This window comes from Seriola lalandi, unplaced genomic scaffold (genome assembly GCF_002814215.2).
Source record: "Seriola lalandi dorsalis isolate HSWRI2012SDOR001 ecotype SW California unplaced genomic scaffold, Sedor1 jcf7180002054023, whole genome shotgun sequence".
Classification (NCBI taxonomy): domain Eukaryota; kingdom Metazoa; phylum Chordata; class Actinopteri; order Carangiformes; family Carangidae; genus Seriola; species Seriola lalandi.
The window spans coordinates 24,620-47,382 of record NW_019524576.1 but is presented as its reverse complement, the minus strand read 5'-3'; the positions used below and the strand labels follow the sequence as shown (position 1 = coordinate 47,382).

At 42.3% G+C, this 22,763-nt stretch overlaps 1 protein-coding gene across 1 annotated transcript; it reads right to left on the bottom strand.

The window, feature by feature from the left end:
* Positions 1–1,963: 1,963 nt before the first annotated feature.
* Positions 1,964–21,539, bottom strand: pomgnt2 (protein O-linked mannose N-acetylglucosaminyltransferase 2 (beta 1,4-)). The gene is made up of 2 exons (XM_023402811.2): positions 21,225–21,539; positions 1,964–6,257 (listed from the first exon to the last, which is right to left on the bottom strand). The coding sequence occupies exon 2, from the start codon at positions 6,155–6,157 to the stop codon at positions 4,349–4,351; it is 1,809 nt and encodes a 602-aa protein (XP_023258579.1). The 5' UTR covers positions 6,158–6,257; positions 21,225–21,539; the 3' UTR covers positions 1,964–4,348.
* Between the last annotated feature and the right edge of the window lie 1,224 nt (positions 21,540–22,763).

Below are 22,763 nucleotides of genomic sequence, written 5' to 3'. Positions count from 1 at the left end.
GATCACCCAGCTTTCATCCACAGTTCACACTCAGAGTTCTGTTGGACTCAGGGTTAATGGTAAACTGTGGCCTCAGGCTCCAGTCTGCACTTCCTCTTGTGTGGCAAATGAAATATAAAATGTGATTATGGATTAACCTGCTCAGGGGCCCCAGGACTAAATTAGCTGTGGGGCCCCCCATTCCTCCCAATGTGTACAGTGTCTATAATGCAGTCCTATGTGGTCCAAGATTGGCTGTGTGGTAATTTGATAAAAAAACAAAAACAGATGAATTTATGAACTTGTAACCATCAGGAAACATGAATCTGAAATCGCTAAAGGTCTTAAATTTAGATTTTGTCGCTGGGCCCCTCCTCGACAGGGCCTGATTAAAGCAGAGCCCGTCAGGCCTTTCTCATGTCAGTTGATGTTGTCAAATTCTCAGTTAAATGACCACAAACCAGCTGGCACACATGAACTTGGAGCATGCGGGGTCTCTGGGGTTTCACAGCAGCTTCCCTCTATGTATAAAGTGAACTTGAGAGTGTTGTTCACTTTCTTACCAACAGTGAAATAAGAGGACTGATCCCACTCTCATGTCTATAGGCTACATATGAAGCTACAGCCTGCGTCTGACAACATCTTGTCTAACAAACCGAGCTGTGACGACAGGTTGTGGTCGTGCCGGACGACTTGTTGGCTGGACACAGGGATTTAAAGGTGATAGTTCAGGTTATCTGACGTGGGGTTGTGTGAGGTACTCATCTATAGTCAGTGTATTAAGTGCAGTAGATTCGGCGCACGCTCCTTGTTTGGAGAAGCAGCAGGAACACTGGCATAGAAGCGGAGTGATGAGCTGGTGTGGACGGGGTCAGCAGAAAAACACATTTCAGCCACTTTAAAAAAAAATACCCACAGAAAAAAGCTAATATCTATTATAGTCAGTTCATTTTCAACAGTTTCACTACTTTATGGTCTGTTTGGCGGCAGATAAAGCGGTGAAAATATATAAAGCGTCCCATTAAACTGATGTTAGCTTTTCTCTGTGGGTAAGTGGCTAAAACAGGTTTTTCTGCTGACCCCGTCCACAGCAGCTCATCCCTGTGCTGAATCTACTGCAGGTAACACACTGACTATAGATAAATACCTCACACAACCCCACGTCTAATAACCCAAACCTTCATTTTAAACTGCCAATATGTTCCATTAGAGCTGCCTGTTGGATGGACAAAAAGCCCACAGACCTCCTCCCCCGGCACCTTTCTGACATCATAACTGGGGGCTTTGTCCAACAATTCATGCGACTTACTGTTCTGCAACTGACAATCGATCATTCACGCGCTGACTGGCCGGCTGAGTGGAGGTGAGCTTGGAGGCGAGACTGTACAATTGGTTCTCTCTTAAGCTTTCTTCTTCCAGGATGAGACTGTCTGAAAATGTGCAGCCAGCAGGGATGTGGGACATCGTAAAACCAAAACCTGAGCTCAAATGAACCTAACCAGATACAACATGATAATTAGTAAGAGCGTTAAGAGGTGCTGACAGGCAGATTTTGTTACCTTAGGACAGAAACAAGCCAGTTGTTTGTGTATCCATTCTTCAGGCTAAGTTGTTGCTGTCGTGTTGACAGACATGACATTGATGAGACATGATCAATCCTCTCATCTCACTCTCTTTGAAGCTTAATTGTACAATTTTGGAACACAATAGCTGTACAGTTTTTATTTGTTAAGATGGAACCATAGACTGACATTAATCTAACCTTTTCCAAACAAGGAAATGCAAATATAAAAGAAAATCCCGACAGCACAAGTTCAAAAGAAAATGTTCTTCCTTCCAGCAGAAAAATTTGGTGCCAAGATAAAAGGTTTATTTAATTGTGTTTTAGTACTAATAGTATCCTCATATGTTTCTTATAATCTGTTTTGTTATAACTTTATTGTCAAAAAACAAACAAAAAAGCATTTTAATCCAGACAGACGGGTAAGAAATAAGCTTCTTTATTCGATCTGACAAAGAAACTCCAAGTACTGCTAATGTAGAAAACAGAGACACTCTTCTTCTTCTTCTTCTTTCACTCAGCACAAACAGTACGGCGTCTCCACTGAGCTAGGACACACAGATCTAACAACAATACAAACACATACACATCTACACAATCACATCCTGCACAATGGCTCCAAATAATCTCTTAAAAGTGCACAAATGAACGAACACAACTGCATCCGAGAACTTCAGAGGAAATATAAGTGCGGTGAAAAACTGAAAACGCATGGCAAAGTCCAAATCATTACAGACGCCAGTGTAATGTTTCGAGGACAATAATAAGAATGACACTATAAAAACAATGGCACATTATAAAACAATATGTTGGTGGCAGTGTGTTGTCTATAAACCATCTGCTACATTTCTATGACCACATCAGTTATCATTTTTACACTTGTAATTAGCGCCAATTAGAGAAGAGTATTTATTCATCCAGTTATAAGACATGAGGAAATCATTAAAAGGTGATGCTGTTACAGAGCACAACATCCTCCATTAACCAATCTGAAATTACACAAGTCTTCATTGATTCGAGTGGCATTCAAGAAAAACTCCTGCTTGACACGTCTGTTACACAAACCTTTTACGATGTTATTTTAGAGACAATGTTTCAAGCTGAATCAGACGGTGAGAAATTAAAGGAAAAACTGGTGAACTGCCTGGTACCATTAATTATAGCTGCTCTGTGACAGGTATAGAAATGCTGATCAGGCCCAGCTGATTCTGATTCTGTAGCAAGAGGAAAAGGGACTTTCAAAGAGGGTTCATTGTTGGAACTTCTGTCACAGAAACTGGCTGGTGTTTCCGTAGTAACAATAGCCGTGTTTTCATTAAGCTGCTCAATTTGAAATTGCGAACTTAAAAACGAGTAAAAGAAAGACGTGAATTTAAAAAAAAGTATTCACTCACGAGGTGGTTTTTCAGACTGTTCGACAAAACTGTTTTTTGCAAAAGTGAAACGGAAAGACTTTTTCCACTTTCAAGTCACATGACATCTAAAAACATTGCAGACTGTTATCTCCCAAAAATCCCTGATACGTGGCCGCTGCCTTCCTGTCATTACATGCCCCCAGACGTCCTCGTCACCTTCGGTCAAATACTACAGCACCTGCTGTGGTGGACGCATTCGTCCCAACAATTAGCAGATGCTGCAAATCCGTCACCACGTTTACTTGGAATGATATCTTGAAGGGAGAAAACCCAGCTTTGTTCACATAACATCACTAGAAACAGACCATTCACAACTGTGTTTAATCGACTTTTCTGAAAAAGAATTGGTTGTATATTGCGCAAAACTGCGGTGGAAACACAGCTAGTGACTGAAGTGACATCTGCATTTAGCTCTATGGGACAGACGTCAGTGAACAGGGTCAGACATCAGTGTAATATGTAAGAAAAACACAATGACTGACTTGACGTCCACAGGGGTCACTGATGGTCTGATGAGGATGAAGATGATGTCAATCATATGCTGTGGCCTTCACAGTCACCAGATCTCAGTCCAGTTGCACTATGGCAGGTGTTGGACAGCGCTCTTACCACCATCATCTAAACACCACATGAGGGAATATGTTGATGAAGAACGGTTGGTCCTCCAGTATAGGTCAGAGACCTGGAGCAATGAAGCTGATGTGGAGACAACAACACCTGACTGAGACACTTTACGTCGTTTCCTTTAACTTGTCACCGTCTGTGTGAGAGATCATAACATGAAAGAGTGATATGGCATGAATGATGACTGGCTGAACTAACATGGGAGAAGTTGCTTTGGTATTGGCTCATTTATGCAAACATGGTGTATGAAATTAAAGTGGGGAAACTAAGCCACACAGATATCACACACACAGTAAACATTGGACAAGTCAAAAAACATAAGAAATCTTGCTAATCTAAAATCTCTCTAGCTCTCCACAGAAAAGCTACATTGCATACTGTAAAAGGTAAAGAACCAGTGTTCGGACTAAAACTAAAAAAACGTGTTATATATTATTCTGCACATAAATAAATCTGCTGATCTGAATTCTGTTCTTATCAGTAGAAACACAGTTAAGCACTTTATTTCCTTCATAGTTACATGAAATATACTTTCCATTCATTAACGGCTGTTGAGTTGAGTTCTGACCCTGTGGTTAAAATCTTCGTCCAGTTCGTCCAGAAGTCACTGTGCTCTCGGCGCTGGGCGGGAAAAAGTCCAACAGCCTCTTCTAGGTTTGTAAAAACAAGTCACAACATTGTCCTGACTGATTTCATGTGATTGTCTGGAACAAGCATGACTCAACCTTTGTGTGAAGCTGCGCAGCAACAAACTGGCGAGGTGTTTGTACTAGGTCCTACACATGAGAACATCCGCAAACGGGCCCAGGAGGTTCTTGTTGAAGATACACCTGACCCACACCAGGTAGGTGGTGAAGGGCTTAATGTTCTCTGAAAAGGTGTAGTTCTGCTGGGGGAGGATATAAGGCATGTAGGTGTTCTCTCCTTGCTCCTGGATCCACACCTCGTACTTCACCTCTCTTACCTTCAGGTACTTCAGATTCCACGGGATCTGCCAGGAGACTGTGAGTTTGGCCTCGTTAGTGGTTTGTACTGAGGTCTGACACTGAGGCTCTCTGACTCGGCCTGGGTGGACCGTGCTGGCCGGTTTTGACTTCTTCAAGCTGGGCTTGGTCTTCATGCCCTCTTTCAGGACTTCCAGGAAGGAAGGGATGTCCACTAAAGTGTCCTGGTAGATCCGGAAGAGCCACTCTGGGTTGCGGCAGCACAGGTGCCTGGGAACGTCCTTACTGGCCAGTATCCGCTGCTGCTCCTCCTTCTCCAGGTGAACAATGCCTCCTTGTTCCCAGGGTCTGTCTGGGTGGGTGATGGTGTTTTCCTCCTTAGTGTTCCTCCAGGAGATATAGTGAAGGTCCATGCCTGGAAGGGAGGCCAGGGTTTTGTACGGGGTGTACTGCTCTGGGTTCACAGCGAAGGGGAACAGTTCCATCACAGTAGCTCCTCTGGGGAGGAAGAGTGAGGTGATGAGCTGAGCTCCGTGCATGCTGACTAGCATGGCCGTGCCGCTGATCACCTGGACGATGCTGGAGAATGACTGTTCCTCCAGGGACACTGTGACCACTCTCATCTGGAACTCCTGGGCCAGCGCCATGATTAGCTCCGCCTCATTAAGTATCAGCCTTGTTGTTGAGCGACTGAACACGACAATGTAATCATCCTTCTTCTCTTTCTCCTTCTCGTCTTCAGCGCTCCCTCCGTCCTTCTCGGCCTCCTCCGCCCTGGTGGTGTTCATTTTCTCCATCAGAGCCCTGGCAAACTGCCGGATCTCGTTCCCTGAGACCAAAATGTTGGCTTTAGGCCCCTGCGGCTGGACGAACCCATACTGGTACCATGTGGTCATTTTGGACAAGCCAACATAAGATTTGGTAAAACACATTAGCTTGCCAAAGTTTCTTAGCTGTTCTTTGAGGAGTGGCTGCTTGCTGCTAAGGAGTCGGTAAAGGTCAAAGTGCGGGCCTTCACTCCACCCCTCCATGAACACCAGACGAGCCTCATCATCCAAGTCTGAATACTGTTTCATGGTATAGAAGACTGGGAGTAGGTCGTCGTGGAATACGTGCATTAAGTTATCAGGATTAAATCTGTTCAGGATCAGCGTCACGTCTGGTACGAATACAGGCTTGGGCATGAACTTTAAAGCCGCGGCTGGCAGCTCTAGAAAGTTGAAGTATTGGGTGTTGTGATCCTCTACTGACGACAAGTCCAGCAGGGCGGGTTGGAAGCGCCTAGACCCCAGGTTAGGCAACATGACAGAGGAATTGGAGTGGAAGAACACAAACTCCTCTGCCTCAGAGCTGTAGCAGAGGTAGTCGAAGCGGCAGATGCGGTCGGTGTGCATCTTCCCGGTGCAGACCATGCGGGTGCCGTGGTCCTGAAGGTCCTGCAGGGCAACATGGTAATCGATGCGGGCCTGCGAGAGCTCCTGGGACTGCCGTGTCATGTGCAGCTCCTCCTCCAGCAGGGCAGCGTGCTCGCTCAGCTTGGAATACTTCCAAAGCAGAGCTGCGACCACGGAGACCAGCAGCCCGTTAAGGAGCGCACCCACGCTCATCCTGCAGCCTGCGACTGAAGCTCGCATCACTGCTGCTGCTGCTGCTGCTGCTGAGGACCCGCCCCCTGACTCCAACTGGCCTCTGAGCTCTGAGGGAAGCTACGAGACATCTGCCGCCAGGCAACGACTTAGAGAGGAGAGGAGAGGACAAAGGAAGGTGGGAGGAAAGGACAGGGGAGGTAAGGAGGGGAGAGAAGGAAGGACATCAGTTAAAGAACAAACTCATCATAAAGCTAACCCTAAAAACACCAGTGCAGCAGATATAAGAAAGCACTAATATAACAACAATAGCCAGGCCTACAGTAAAATGCTGCAGTGCTCTTTATGTAAGCAACACAATCCAGTGATTCATCAAAGCAGGCTTCAGCTCTCACCTGTGAGAATAGCAGTTGTTTACCTTGGCAAACAAATGAGACATTTTCCTAACCTTACAGCCCCTGTCACCCTCCCTGGATATATCAAGACAAATTACACTTTGAGGAGGCACAGAGACAAGAACAAGGGTATCGCTCTCAACGATGCTCATCTGCATAACGAGAGAACAAGTGAGTCATTGAAACCAACGGCTACCGGCCAGCAGCTGGCTGCACACATGAGGCAACTAGCATGTTAAATACCATCCAGGGGCTGGCTTAACCGACTTACAACAAAGGTTTCCACATGAATTCAACACCCGTCATCTTATTCCTCCCTTTTGCAAATTTGTGCTCATATCAATATGCACCTGCACACAGCTGAGAGGAGGGAGAGGGACGACCTCAGGTCAGTGCTTTGATATGACACTGAAGCAACTCTTTCCTTCTCGAGGCAGAAACTAAACTACACACACACACACACACACACACAGATATGATACCAGATATGAGGATAAACTTTTTTTTTTTCTTTCCTCTCTCAGTTCAGTAATATCCCATATTTTTATATTTCTATTACTTCTCTAACTTTGTCATGACATTTACTTTATAGACCGTGTCATTATATTCCCAGTTACTCTCTTACATGATTTACACTTTCCTGCTCCCTCGTACTCGAACTCTCTCCTTCTTTTCCCGCTCCCTCCTACGTTTCCTTCGTGCCGCCTCTGTTCTGCCGGAGCTGAGCTGAGTCCCTGGGCTATTTCTGACATCGCCGCCGGTACAATATGTCACAGGCAGCAGGGTCACTCTTTGTGAAGGGAAAACGCACAGGCACAATATGGACAGTTCATGCAGCAACGTGCAGCTGCTACAGAAGGACGACGGACGTAACAAGTTTTCCTGCTGAACAACAGATGTGTTAGAAAGATGTCGCTATCTGTCGTCTGCTTTGTGATTAAAACACACTGTAACTAATGTATGTTTACACTTTATGTGCTTCACATTCACCTTATGGATAACTACTGTTTTTGTTCATTTTCCTGGATGAAGATAATGATGATGATGATGAGGATGATAAGGTGGTGACAGAAGAAATACAACAGTAGGGAAGTCTGTTTTTATATGGAAAGCTTTAAAAAAAAAAAAAAAACTGTTCAAACTGTTTGCATATATATATACACACACACACACACACGCACACACACATATATATTAGATAGCTATGTCTAACTAAGTATTAAGTATCTAATTAATTTTGTTATTTTTGTGACAGTGATGGGTTTCAAGAAGCTTCAGAGAAATAATGGATGACAAAGCCTGAGAGAGGAAGTGGAAGAGCAAGGAGAATGCAGCTTCGTGACAAAGCTGAGACTGTGGCTCACTGTCGAGTCAGTTTTTATAGCTCAGCAGCCACTGTGTGATTTCATAGGTCAGTCATTGTGGAGCTCACACTGAAGACAGGAATGAAGCTCCTGGTCGGTTTTGTCCATCGACAGTTCCAATAAATTAAAAAGCGTGAGAGACTGATTTTATGTACGCCATCTGCAATGCATGCCAAACATGATCGGTATCAGCAGTGGACTGGCCGATCTCACAGATACAGAGGAGAGAGTTGGTAAAAAAAAAAAGACTTAATTTTCAGTTGTCAGAATAGCTGCAGATTAATTGGACATCATTGGACTTGGTCATGCTGTCAAGATTTGAAAACAACTTTCAGCTTTTACTCTCCTTTCAAATTAGTCTGGTTACAAATTCAGAAAATAAATAAATGTATGAAATAAAAAATAAGAAAATAAAACTCCTCTTTTTCCTCTGTCTGCTATATTTTGTTCTCATTAGCCTGATGGGTAGAGAGAGACCAGGCACAGAGCTGCATGATGTACACACTAATGTTCAGTGCCCTTCCCATGACCGTGGACATTATTTATTTATTTTAAGCCTGAACTGTTCACCACCCTCCACTGAATGATGACCAGAGGCGGAGGTCCACAGTCGAGCCTGTGGCCCTGATGGCTCCTCAACTGGTGACCTCACTATAACCCACAATACTGTTGTGTGAGAGTGTCGTTGTTGGATAAGCCATAAGTTCAAAGAGAAGACAGTGAATCTGGATAAGCAGCAGGGAGAAAACACTTCGTTTATATGCAAATAAATGGTCTAAAGCAATCCTTCAGAAATCACTTACTGCATAACAAGACGAGAAAGAAGCTTAATGACAAAACGTCACGGAAAAGCAGAACGAATGAGAATCAGAGCACCACAGACAGCGTGCGCTGTAGCACCGCCTCGATGCTGATGCGGCAGCCAAAATAAAGTGAAATGAAGTGTGAAGAGGAGGCTGCTGGGCTAACATTAGCTTCCCGCATGCCTCCTCAGTCTGCAAGGACAAGGGCAGCACGAGGCTCACAGTGCCAGCAGTGCTGCTTAATCCCTCTCACTGCACACTGGCTCCCACAGGGACACATGTGAATGCCCTCTGCAGCGAGCCTGAGCCAAGACACCGAAAGCTTGGAAATGTCAAAGACACTGCAAGACGCCACAGCAGCACAAAACGTCCTCATTTCCATCACCACGATCCAGGCTGCACACAGAGACCTGGACCCTGGGAGAGGTTCTCTGGTTCTAGATGAGGTATTCAGAACATGATGGTTAAAATCAGGATAAAGGAGGAACACGTTAACCTAATGTCTGTAAGTGTGTGTGTGTGTTTGTGTGTGTGTGGTAATTTAAACTGGACAAGAAGAGGATTTTTTTCTTCCTTTTGTCAGCAGAGTGAAGGAGCGAGAAAAGAGTCAAGATACTGACTGAGAATAAAAATGTTCAGATAAAGAAAAGGTCACATCTGGAATTCATTACAACCGTCATTGGCTGAAAGGTGTCACAACTCCACTAACAGGACAAGTGTGATTATGAAATAAAACGTGTTATTGGGAAAAATGATATTATAAATTAAAAACTACCTTTTTAACAGCTAAAAGCGTGTCCTAATATTCAGGAAGAAGAAGCAGGCCCTGTCCTCACAGTCATGTCTGAATGAGCTTACACACCTTTTATCAGGTAACTGGGAAGGAGCAGTTGATGCTATGTAAAGGATCAGGGTCAGGCCTGGTGAGGTCTCCCTTTCCTTGCCTCTGACCCTTTTTGACATGTCAGACAGATTAAGTAGTTTATTTTCTTGTACGCTTCAGTTTTGTTCCCTTTTATCCGTCACTGTATTGTTGAATACACTGGAAAAACCTGGAAACCATAAATCAGCTGTTATAATCTTTGCACCTTCTGTCAAATGATTCTCCAATAAAACTTAATTGACAAAAAAAAAAAACTTTTGAAAAGAGCTCTTTTGAAATATAAACAGACACATTAAATGCATAAGAAAAAGCACACTGAAACAAGACCTGCTTCATAAATCAATCAATCTGTTTGAATTGAAACTGACTGACTGATAATCCTGTAGTTGTTCGTATAGCAAACATGTTGGCATACAGCTACATCCAGGAAACACAGAATAACTTCCAGTTCCAGTATTCACTCTCTTTAAAGCTCCATATTTTCCTCTTCTCCTGTGTTTTATCTGAGGTGTTGATTCATAGGAAGATATATTTGTGGTTTTAAGAACCAAAAACCATCTCAGTGTAGTGTAGGCTTCTCTATGGAGCTCTAGTAACAGGTCGGTGAGCCAATCAGAAAACAGTTGCTGACTGTTTTCTGAGTGATTTTCTGAGTGATCTAATAAAAGTACAGCAGATTTCAGATTTCCTGCCTTGTTGGATGGTGAGTGCAGGTGGGTGGGGTTGGGGCATGGCTGTGAGTGCTTTGTTGTGACATCACAAAGTTCCAGAAGTCCTGACGGCTGGTTTTAAGGCTCAGTTTCTGAATACAGGCTGTGTGCATTTCTCTGTGGACTGAGGCTTTGATACTTTCACAGTATTAATATAGAACCTAGACCTGATCTATAATCAAACAACACATGGACAGAGACCTTTAGACTGGATTGGACCTTTAAGCTCTGGTCCTGGGATAAAAACGGTTGGCTCTATAGCTGCTATCTGCTGTTGTACTTTCCTCACTGTGTCCTTGCTGTATTTGTCTGTATTTGGTCCTGGGCAGGTCATGTTCAGTCGGTTTATTGGAGCAACAGCTGTGTGTGAGTAACAACAGAGCTCTCAGCCCCTTGTTAGCGTTACATCAACATTTGACTTTGTACTGACTATCACTTCATGACAGCCAAATAATTACATGAGATTTAAAATGAAATAAGCTGGAGGTCGGATGTCTGATTTCATTAGGATGAAGTTTATACACTAGTTTTGACAGTTATTTTCTCAACACGTATATCAAGCAAAAAATCAAAAGCAGAGTTGAGCAGACATCACCAGGCACCACTCTGCCTCACACACTGGCTGAGGTGTGAACAACTACCTAGTTAAAAAAAAAACCTCTGCAGTTTGATTCTCTGCTCAATAAATCTTGAGGCAGTCCGCCTACATGCACAATATTTCTCCTTGAGCTGTCTGAAAGTATGAAATAACACACATACTATACATGCAGCAATGTAGAAAATATCCTCTCTGAGGGACACATTTCTGGATATAAGATATTGTGTATGTTCAGTTTCTTCAAGGGCAGTGGTCTCTCACATCAAGGACCAATTAACTGACACAAATCATACCATGATGGACCCCCATTTGATAAGATTTTGTCCCAGGGTCCTCCATATGATAATATTTTTGCTTTTAGATGTTTTATTACAGAAAGTGTTTTAAAGCCACGACCAAAACAGTCATACATTCTGTCATTGTGTTACATATGGATGGAATTATAGTGAGCCCCAGGAACCCCCTCAAGGATCCTTGGGGGTCCCCGGATCCCACTTTGAAAACCAGCATTCTAGCACCTTAGCTCCCAAATATAATGTCTATGGTCACAACTTCCTGACAAGCATAACAGCAGCCATGTTGCTGGGGTAGACAGCAGCAGTAAGATAAGGCATTTCTCCATAACTGTGATATTTTGTAACAATTGTACTGATTCATGTCTCCATGTAGATTGATTGGCTAGGGAGAGTCCTCTCGTTGTGGGTAAGTGCCGCTGGTAAAGATTTGGCCAGTTCCAGAGATGTGTCGGAGGTAGGTTTCTTAGCTCAGCATTGTATCAATTTTTGTCTATTAATATCAGTTTGTCCTCTGTATGAATACATAAACAGTGACTTATTGAAATGTATTCTTCAAGAACTGAATGTACGCACTATGCTAGCTAGGTAGCCGCTGTAATAAAAACACAGAATCACCAAGTGAAGCATCTCACACGGAAGCTCCAACACTTACAGTAGAACCAACCCGGGGATGAGACATGACAGATCATTTTTACCAGTTTGTACAGCAGCTAACTGCTCATTCTCTCTCCCCTGCTTCTGCCTGAGTGTGTGTGTGTGCTCTGTAACTGCATGTGATGACATTGCTACTTTTTTTTTGGCAGGTTTAGCTGTGTTTGAAAACCCCAGCTTATATGTCGTAATTCTGGCGCAGTAAGGGTTTAAAATCAGCTACACGTTTTTAACTGAGCCGCTAACTGCTAGTTTGCGAGTGTTGACACGTCCACAAGTGAGGCCACGTCCACACTACTACGTTTGAAAACGATCTCTGTCCCAGACGACTGTTTTAGCTCTGTATGGGAAATGATCTCCATCCATACTATCACACCTGAAGACACATACATACATGACCGTTCACCTACACTGGGCATGTGCGTGCTGGTGTAAACAGGAAGCAGGTGGTCTATTCTGCAGTTGGTTAGTTGCACAAAACGCTACGAACAGACAGTTGTAGCATTAAAATACAGAATTTAACTGAACAGCTGCTAGCAAAGACAACAAGATCAGTAACACTTGTAATTCATTATTAGGGATTTGTATCATTAAGATTTTAATGGTAATAATACTTTTGTCGATATCACTTATCAATCCGATACTTTAAGGGAGCGACCGTGGGTGTCTACGTCATCATTTCCAGAGGTCTCAGTTTTTCCACACTACAACGTAACCCCAGAGTCTTCGAACTAAAACGGGGCCAAAAGCCGAAAGCTTGGTGATAAAGTCAATACTCACAAGGTTAGTGGTCAAACTACTGTAACTAGCAGGTCAACCGCCAACAAACTGGGAGCATGTTTGCATTAGTCACAACAGCTCTTCAAGATAGAAGATACGGTCTGTCAGCAAACTACTTAGCTCGGTGGCTAAAAGGATGGGAAGTTCCGTTTATTTAAGAGATGGTGTGATTGTAACATTGACTCCTGTCTGCAAACCACTTTTGTGGATACTCCAGCAGACAGTGGTTAAATAAAAGTGAATGGTGCAACATTATCTTAAAAGCGAAGCAAAGAGGGGATGAGTCTTTATTAACCGCTGGGGGGAATGTCAGCATCACAGCAGTAAGACACTGCTGCAAGAGGCTGCCGACCGGATGGCACCATTTATTCTGTCATATGCTAACCATTCTGTCTCTAGAACACAAATTCTCTATTAACCCACTAAGATTTAAATATCCCTCGAAAACATCAGCACTGTTTGAAAACTTGACATTCACTGAAACATTTATTACTCAGCCTCTGAAGCAGATAGAGACATGAAATAAAGCCATTTCTGAGCTTAAACCTTTGACTTTTATTGTAAGTCGTTGGTTTTGCCTTGGAAATTGTATATGGCTGGAAAAACAAGCGCGTATATAAACATTCTCAGTTCTGTTCAATTTTTTTTATAGATTTAAAAAAAATAAAAAAAGTTGATGAACATTAGGACGAAGGCAATGATTTACAATAAAAGCCAACGGCTTATGGTCTCAGATTTTTTTTTTCATGTCTCCATCTGCTTCAGAGGCTGAAAAATAAAGTTTTTAGTGACAGCATTTCATCAAGTGAATCTTTAACTCTGGCTAGCTGTGATACTGTTTAGCTGCTCTTCTTCCTCCTCCTCCTCCTCCTCCTCCTCCTCCTCTTCCTCCTCCGATGTCTCTCGCCCTGAGCCTTGACTAACTGGCTAGCAGGTTGAAGTCAGTGTCTGAAGTATGCATCTTCTAAGTCGTTGTCATTGTTCTTTTTCATCCAGGTAACTGCTGTACTCTGCTGCAATTTTAAAAACTTTTTTGCAGCTAAAACACAAAACAAAATACATTTCCCATAATGGATCTCGCTTTTCTGACACAAATTTCTGCCAACTGCATTGGATTTCATCAGTCACACATCTTAAAAACAATATATACTATGCATGTATTTCTCATCCAGTGTTGATGAGTTAATCCTAACCCATGATGCCAATTCAAAGTCCAGAACACCAACATCACTGAGCAGTGGATGCAGTTCGGATCATGATTCAGCTCTGCATGTACACTATATCAAAGTAAATTGTGTAAAAGTCCACTCATGTGTAACTGCGATGTCTCGTTGACCATTTTATTCCTCATCATCCTACATACAGTCAGTTTAAGAAGACCACCCCTCCTGTCAGTCAACACTCTCAGTGCTGCCTTCCAGGCTGACACTCAAGCTCTGGCGTCCCCAGTGTCACTGGTTAGCATATCTGTTTGCTCCGGAGATGATAAGCACCCCGATGATGTGATGGAAGGCGGTGCAGGGCAGCCTGGAGAGTCTAATGCATTTTAATGAGAATCCTGGAAAGTCGAAGCTAAGGGGGCTGTGGGGGGAGTGGTGGCAGTAGCCCTGCTCTGAAGCCCCCCCCCCCCGGTGTTCAACCATCCCCCAATGTTGAGGTTAACCTTCTCTCTTTCTCTACATTTCTTCCCCTATTTCTCTCCATTTTAAATCACCTCAGAGCCCTGACAGCATCTTCAGAAGAGGAACAGAAGAACATCGACTGAATCACTTTAGTCCCGTTTTCCTTTTCTTCCTCCCTCTACCTGCTTCTCTCTCCTTTAGGCCACTTGATTGCTGATCTGTTCTGGCCGCAATGATGCGTCCTTACTCGTTGTCATCTTTATCCCCAGACCAAATGTGGCCTGTCAGGTTGGATCACGCTGCTTGGAGCTCAGTGTGGCTCTGTGGAGAATTAATGGCCCAGCAGCCATTATCTGGCTGTACAAAGACAAGTCTCATAACCTCTTTCTCTCTTTGCAAACTGCTTCGCAAACATGTTTCGACAGACAGGCGCCGACACACACACATTGTCATAGATCACTTTTGGGGACATTACATATACTTATATTCATTCCCTGGATACTTGCCCTAACCATAACCATAACCATAACCATAACCACTACCTGCCTAACCCTAACCCTTGCCCTAATCCTGACCCTACCTGCTTACTGACCCAAAAATCAGCTTTTACCCAAATGTAGACACAGCCTTTGTCCCCAGCTGGACAAGCCGTCCCCAGTTAACTGGTCCTTTTAAATTTGTCCCCACAAATAGCTTATGACAGACACACAGACACACACTGTTCTGTTACATAAATGCAGTGCAATGTCGTTCAGTATAGTGGTGAAAAATAGGCTGCCTGCTTCTTAATGACTGGCAGTGAGTGTCAGAAAATGCCCCCGGTCTCTTGTTAGACACACGACATGTCTGACGACTATTCCAAACAGAGACTGATTTCTTGCCTGATTGATAGTCTGCTTCTTAATAACATTTTCGTCCTTCTTAATATCATTTGCTAAGAACAATTCACTACGCCCTCTGAAATACAGCAGATATAGGAACAAGACTGTACACAACATCGTGCTGTCTCTTCTCCCGAGGGGCGCTAGAGAAACTGAGGCTGATTTGGACAATCTGCAGAATGTGTGTGTTTGCGTGAAAATGACGGACAGACAAAGAGGAACAAAGTGAGAAGGACATTCACTAAAAACACCACAGCACAGCACTTCAACACTGCCTCAGGACAACAGGCAATATTCCAGAAAGGGACAGAAATAGAATACTAGGGCTGGATGTACACTTGAAGATACAAGTGTTCAGATCTCTAAAGATGCTGACACCATCCATTTCGGAAACTTGGGTAACCTGAGAATCCAGAGCAATTTTCATCCTGTTCAAATCCTGAGGGAGAGGGGGAAGGGGCAGAAACCATTGTGTCCTCTGCCGCATAACTACCTTATTGGTGAATATGCAGTATTCCAAACAGACAGTAAACACATGTGCAATTCAATTTTTATGACAATAAGTGTCATGTTCGCTCGTTCACCTGCACACATGGTCCCACGTCCACGTGGACCCACGTGGACATGGGTGACGACACCTTTACCTCACTTCGACCCTCAAGGTTGCACATTGTTCCCACTCAACCACTACTTGTACTCATTAGCTCCGTCAATAATTAGAAATTGATTGTGTTGAGTGAATGAGTAGAGATGTTCTGAAACCTGGGTGGCTCAACAACTTTCCTCAATGACCCTCAAGGTGTTAACGACCCCACAGGAAGTTAAATGCCTGGAACTTCCCACTAGCCAGCAAGAGCTGAAGAAGCATTTCAGAGGAGAGGTGAAATATCTTCAAGAACCTCAAGCAAGTCCAGTTCCCTTCATAAAGCCCTAAGAGGTGTTGTCATTGTTGAATGGCATGGCCCAGGTTAAACACTGTAAAACATGAATAAAGACAAATAGATTTTCAGGAAACTGCCATTTTATCTGGAACTGAAACTTCAAAGTTGCTACTTTTTTGGATTGGTGAATAGACTTGTGTACTTGCCAATACCCGAGTGAGGTATTTTAGGCTCTATCTGAGGCATTTCCGATATCATTCCTTATCAGAACTACTCTATCAACGAGATTCTCCACAAGCACCAGAGCAGCTGTCATTACACACAACCATTACACGCGAATGCAACTTTTTATTGCACCGTACAACTAATTTATCACAAGTACCTCAAAACCATGATGAACGGTGACTTCTAAGTCTTCATTATTTCACATCAGAAAGATCAATAATGGAGTAATTTATGCCGCTCATACTGAAACAAACTTTACAAAGTCTGTCTCTATTCAGAAAAAATTTTTATTCATTGACAACGAAAAGATCGTGTCCAACCCCAGGCCATATCTAGAAAACTGTGTGTACACGTGATCTGAATCTGAGGTGTGTACATTCTCACTGTACACTATCCCATACCAGTTTATGTGTGGGAAGTGGCATATTCATGGTTTTTGTGCCTATGCTTCATTTATGAGGGCCCCAGAGGTCATTCACAATGCAACTGCCAAGCTACTTGCTAGCTACCTAACATGGGGCAATCACTTAAATTGTTTATGTACAGGAAGAATTGATACTCCGTTGGTCTTTTTTTTGACAAATTGTCATGACATCACACTGAACCTGAAGATGAGACAGATGCATTAAGCATGTTTTGATCTTTGAAGGCAACTGGATTTGCTTGACCTCGAGCAAGTCCAGTTGCCTTCGTAAAGCTTTAAGAGATACCATGACCTGGACCTGGAGAATCTTCACAGCCATATTTTGGTTTTAAAGATACTGAAGGAATTGGGTATTGGATACAAGGTTATTTAGTAGAAAAAACAATCCCAATCAGTAATTACTAATGTTGTTCTCAAGGTACTGCAAACCCAAGACAGAATCTCAGGCGAGAATGAAGGACAAGAAACCGACAGAAAGGCTGGTTAAACTAATTTCAAGACTACGACCTGTATATCAAAAACTCATCTGAATTTCTTATTCATCTTATTCTAGATGTCTTGTGCTTCGATCTATATGTTTTTCCCTAAACCCAGCTCAATATTAATTACACCTTTGGAAGATTTGGGATCTCCACTGAAATTAAAAATAATGTTTGGCTGCACAGCAGGACTTTGTATTGACTGACACTCCAAAGCATCAGTGAGGTCCGACTTGGTTGATATGGATAAATCAATGGAAATGGATATATCACATAATAAATATTAGCTCTCTCAGATATGTATCTGAATAAATCGTTTCTTATTTGGATGAAGCTTCGGGCTATTGTATTCCCCTCGTCCCTGACACCTCACACAGGCCAAATAAAACAGATTCTGCTAGAAACATGAATCTTTAGACAGCTCAAGTGCCCACAAGCTTGTAATCCCTTTCACTGGACCATTACTGTCAAAAAAGACTCCAAATTATAGCCTACATAATTCATAACAGCTTTCTGATGATCAGAGGTTCTGTCGACTTAGAAAGATTTTGAATTTCTTTGAAAACACAAGATTTCTTGCCTGAGCCTAAACTACATTTAAGGGTAGAGACCAGTCTCTGAACACTTCAGAACATGCATCATCCTGACTCACTAGGGAACTGGCAGTGCGCTGCTCTTTACCTGAGGTGGGCAAGTTAACCAGGTGTATTTCTGCAAAATAAACCAGTTAGTTTTCATCTTTCAAGTCTTTTCTCCAGTAAAACAGAAACAACTGTTTGAAAACACTTCACATTTTCTTTTATTTCCATTTATTTCCCAACATGGGCCACAGAGGGCAATCATGAGTCCAGTCCACACACAAAAATAAACTTAGACAAGTGACACAAAGGTGAGATTTATGCCTCATCAAAGGTGATTTTGAGCAGACTTTCTCAGCTTTAAAAGAGGAAAGACTATTTTGCAAATATACATCTCGTTAACTTTCCCCACATACAATACGGAGCTGTGCAAAGTTGTGTCCTGAAACTTTTCTGTGGGAACCATGGAGGAGCGTCACCCACTCAGTGGATAAGATACTAGACATCTAACAGTACAAAGCAATCACTTATGAGCCAGTGTTACATTTACTAACCAAGATGCAGAGAAAAACACAAGAAAACATGGATGAACAGCTGGATGAAAATTTTAACTCTGAAAAAATAAAATAAAGAGTCATTTGTTGCAGCATAGACGTTCACACAGACGCAGTCTAGAATGACATCAGCCTGTTATTGGATGCACCTTTTTTAGTTGCATATTGAGGTCACTGTGCCAGAAATCCTGCCTTGCCTTTGTCTGACACTCACGACTGAAGACTTGATGCGCATGCACAGCTCCTCCACGAGCCTCTTGAGCTATGATCACCTAAAAGGCATAAAATGACCTAAAACAGTATGTTTTTAGATTTACCATGATGCATAATGTGTTGACAAAGCACTGAGCCACATGCTGTGTGACTGCATCCACTGTGACACTTTGAAAAGCCATGCAAGTCAATTCTGCTCAGCAGCTCGAGGATGTGGAAATACATGAATATCAGTTATTTTAGAGATGAGACTGAAAGCATATTTTCCCTTGAAAATGCAAAAGTATTCACAGAGGGTGACCAAACCTCATTTCTTCCTGCACTTGTCAGTTTCAGCTTTGTAAAAAGTTGCACAGAATTGCTGTGAATTATTCCAAAAGACAAGACGTAGAAAGGCAGATCAAAGTGACAGTCTAATGGGGAGAGCTCCAGGGTCTGTAACAGAAGACCCCGTTGAACGTCTGCACTCATTTCTACATGAAAGAGGGAAGGAGGGAAAAAGGGGAAATTGACAAATAAAATATAATCACATGTGCTGATGTAATCCAGGTCTAATTAGATCAATTCCAGTTAATCTACACACTGTTGTGACAGCTAGTGCAGCCAATCCAAGCCTACATAGGGATGCTAGCCTTGTAAGACTACGCAACAGCTTGTAAAACATGTATTCTGGGGTCAAGACCCTCATTTGGACAGCAGGAGGATTAAAACAGACTGCATCAATATTAAATGAAACTTCCCATTTCAGGAGACCTCGGGCTGTTTGCCACAACTATTTGTCTAGTCTGAGTCAGGAAACACGCTTTAGAATATAACAAACTCCAGGGACATAAAATAACATCTCATCTGGGAGCAGAGGGACTATTAATACCACACAAGGCAGCGTTATGGTATTTTTATTTACACAGCGCTGGTGTTATTATTGTGGAACAGACAAGAAGATGCATGTCAACACATGTAAACATCAAACTGTTCAGTGTAGCACACTAACAAAATGAATAAAATAAAAGTAAAGTAAAAAATCATTCTTGGATTTATTTCCTGAACCTTGCTACTATTACTAAATACACACTAAAGAGCTGGGTACAAACACCTGGATGCAGTGTGACAGGTGTGTCCACTAAAACTCAATTTACTCTCCATTTTATCTTTGATCGTAGATATGTGCTATTGCTACGTAGCCAATGTTAGCATTAGCAGCTTTTACTTAAGCAGTCTTGCCAAGAGCTTCAGCCATTGTTTTGTTTACAATACAAGAGGTTATAATACGTCCTCTGAGCAGCTACTTCTTTAGCGCAGACTGGAAGCTAGTGACTCGGCATCAGAAAAGGATGAGAGGGGCCAGCCAGACCAAGCTAGCTGGTTAGCATGCTAAACAGCAAAATGAGAGAGTTGCTTTCCACCTCTGGAGACAGCTCTTAGTGAGTAAACGAATGAAGTTTGATGCTGAACGTTTCTTCTTCACTGTAAAGTAAAGAGCTGTTAATGCTAACGTTAGCTATGTAGCAATAGCAAAACTTACAAATAGCTTCCTTACAAAAGGTAGAAAATGTAACTTTTCCATATTAAAGTTTCTAAAAACAACTAGAACTATGTTGTGTATTTTGTTGAGTTGTGTACTTACATTACCCCAAATGTTTCCAGCAATTTTCAAACCAAGAGAAATCTGTAATTTCAATCAAGGTTACCTGTCAATGGCGTCATGGCGATACACCTTTTGAATCTGGGTTGTTTCTCGCTATATATTTCAACTGGATGAAGGATTTTATTCATTAAATGTCTGGATCTTAAATTATCAGAAAAGCAAGCTGAGAGAACGTTAACAACAGTCTCAGCTCCCACATCCTTCCTGACATCCAGTGCCTGCAGAACCGTGTTGGAGAAACACTGATTTTTAAAGTGAAACAGCTTTTCTCAGTGTTTCTACCAGCTTTAATCTTCTGGTCTGTTTGTTTTGGAGAGGAAGACATATCTGTGGATACATAGGCTGCCGATAAAAACCTTCTGAACAACTGATACTGAAGGAATCCTAACCAGGAGAAGCTGACTGCAAACTGCCATAATCCCACGCTACTTCACGACATCACCAAACTCCCTCTTTTTTTTTTTATTATTTTGACCGAGAGACCCCAATCAGCAGAAAATTACATTCTGTGCTTTTAAGCAAAGATCCACAAATAGTAGATAGTGTTATGAAATTGATGAAAAGAAATTTCAAATTGACCACACTGAGATAAATGGTGAATTATTTCTCATCTCTTCATATCACTGTTTGTTTTAGATGATCACTGACTGGAGGTCAGCTTTTACCCACCCTATTACTGACCACCTCACCACCATCTACACCTTAACACACTGCAATTCTACTGTAGTTGTTTGAAAATGTGTTTAACTGTAATAAAATGTTTTATATTCATTCGAATTACAAATTTGGTCTGCTGACTAAAATAATTCATTCATTTAACACCCCTGAAACTCACTTTTGATATGTTATAGAATGGCTTTGATGATATTGTAGCAGGAATACAATATTAACGCACTGATAGCTACATGTGTAAATGTGTTTTCCAGGCTGTGAATGCTATATTTACACACGTGTATAAAAATATCTTCAACTGTGAATCGGATGGAGGATTCTCTCTGAAGTGGACACGCTCCTGTCTGTGATAAACCAACATCTGCAAAGGCAGAGCACGTTCAGGCTGAGAGGATCTCATCCACACAGGAACGATACCCCGCACAAACAAATACAAACACGACCTGTACGTCCATTCTTACCTCGGGTTTCAGTGAAAGTGATGCTTTTGTCTTTGCAGACAGTTGAGACGTTAGCTCATTTCGGCAGCATCAGTGCCTCAGTGTGTTGCAGAGACGATCCTGAACAGGAACACGGGACATGAGGTGGAAATGGACGCAGGGACACCGGCGGACGCCAAAACTGTCGGTAAAAGCACCGGCGGGCTCAGTCATGAGATTCTCCCACAAACAGCCGGGGCTCTTCGGTGTTGTTTACAGGCTCGGCTGGTTCTCAACAGACAGAGAGAGAGAGAGACGGAGAGCGGAGCTGCCGAGACACCGACTTCACTCTGCTGTGTCCAGTCTCCACCTACCGCTGAGGGAAAATCCCGCGCTCAAATCTCGCGATGATACTCGACCTCTCTAATTGTCGCACGTGATAATCCTCGAATTTTGTGCTCATTTTTATGACAGTCGTGGAAGAAGTATTCAGATCGTTTACATAAGAAACAGACACCACGGTCTAAAACCACTCGATTACAATGTACTTAATTAAAAGTATTAACAGCAAAATGTACCTATAGGCTAACAATCCAGCAATGTATATATACTGTTATATATATCTTTTTTAACTACTATTATAGAATGCACTCACGAGCGTATAATTAAATATGATTTTATTGTGTACTTGATTGTATAGGCTATTTGAACACATATTTAGATACATTTAAATATACACTTATTGTTATTTATACATAGAATATCTGGATGTGTATTTACAGTAAATCACTGAAATTTTGTATCTCTGTTGTCAATATGTCTTTTTTTTATACATAGACACATATATATCTATATCTATATATATACATATAAAGATATATATATGTATGTATCTCTTGGGACATGGAAAAGCAAATGCTTGGACACCCAGAAGAACCATGAGAAATAATGAGTGTTAGCGTTGGCCTTCCTCATAGCATAGGAACAGCACAGGTGTTACTAATAACATTAATGATGGCCCCAGGCTATTCAGGTGTGTCAGTAAGCCAAAGCAGTGATAGTCAGCCAGCATGAACAACACCAGGACCCTAAAACTGAAGCAGTTAAATTCAAAGCCACCATTCATTTTACTGTGGAAAAAGTGCAGCCCAGTCCAGTTAACATTTCACCGAAGCTCTGCTGCCTAACAGATGAAGCAGAAACCCAGAAGAAGACCTCCATTAATGCCCTTGGTATGAGGAATATAAAGGTCATGGTGAGTCTGGGTGAATGTGATATTGAAATGTGTCCAGTTGCTTTTTAATAATAAAGGATGAAGGTCTCTGTGTGAAATGAAATTTATTTTAAAAATTAAGAAAATGAAATGAATGACATATCCATGACACAGTGAAGAACTGTGACCCACCCGAGATTCTTGAGTAGCCCTGTCTCTGTTTTATTCTGAGGTTATTGGTGAAGGGAAAAGGTCTAAAATGAGTCCGTTAATCCCCTAGTGGAACAGGTCATTTGGCAGATGTGAGGAAATATGTGCTGGTCATTTATCTGGAGAACACACACTAGATTTCTTCCCTCAAACAAAGT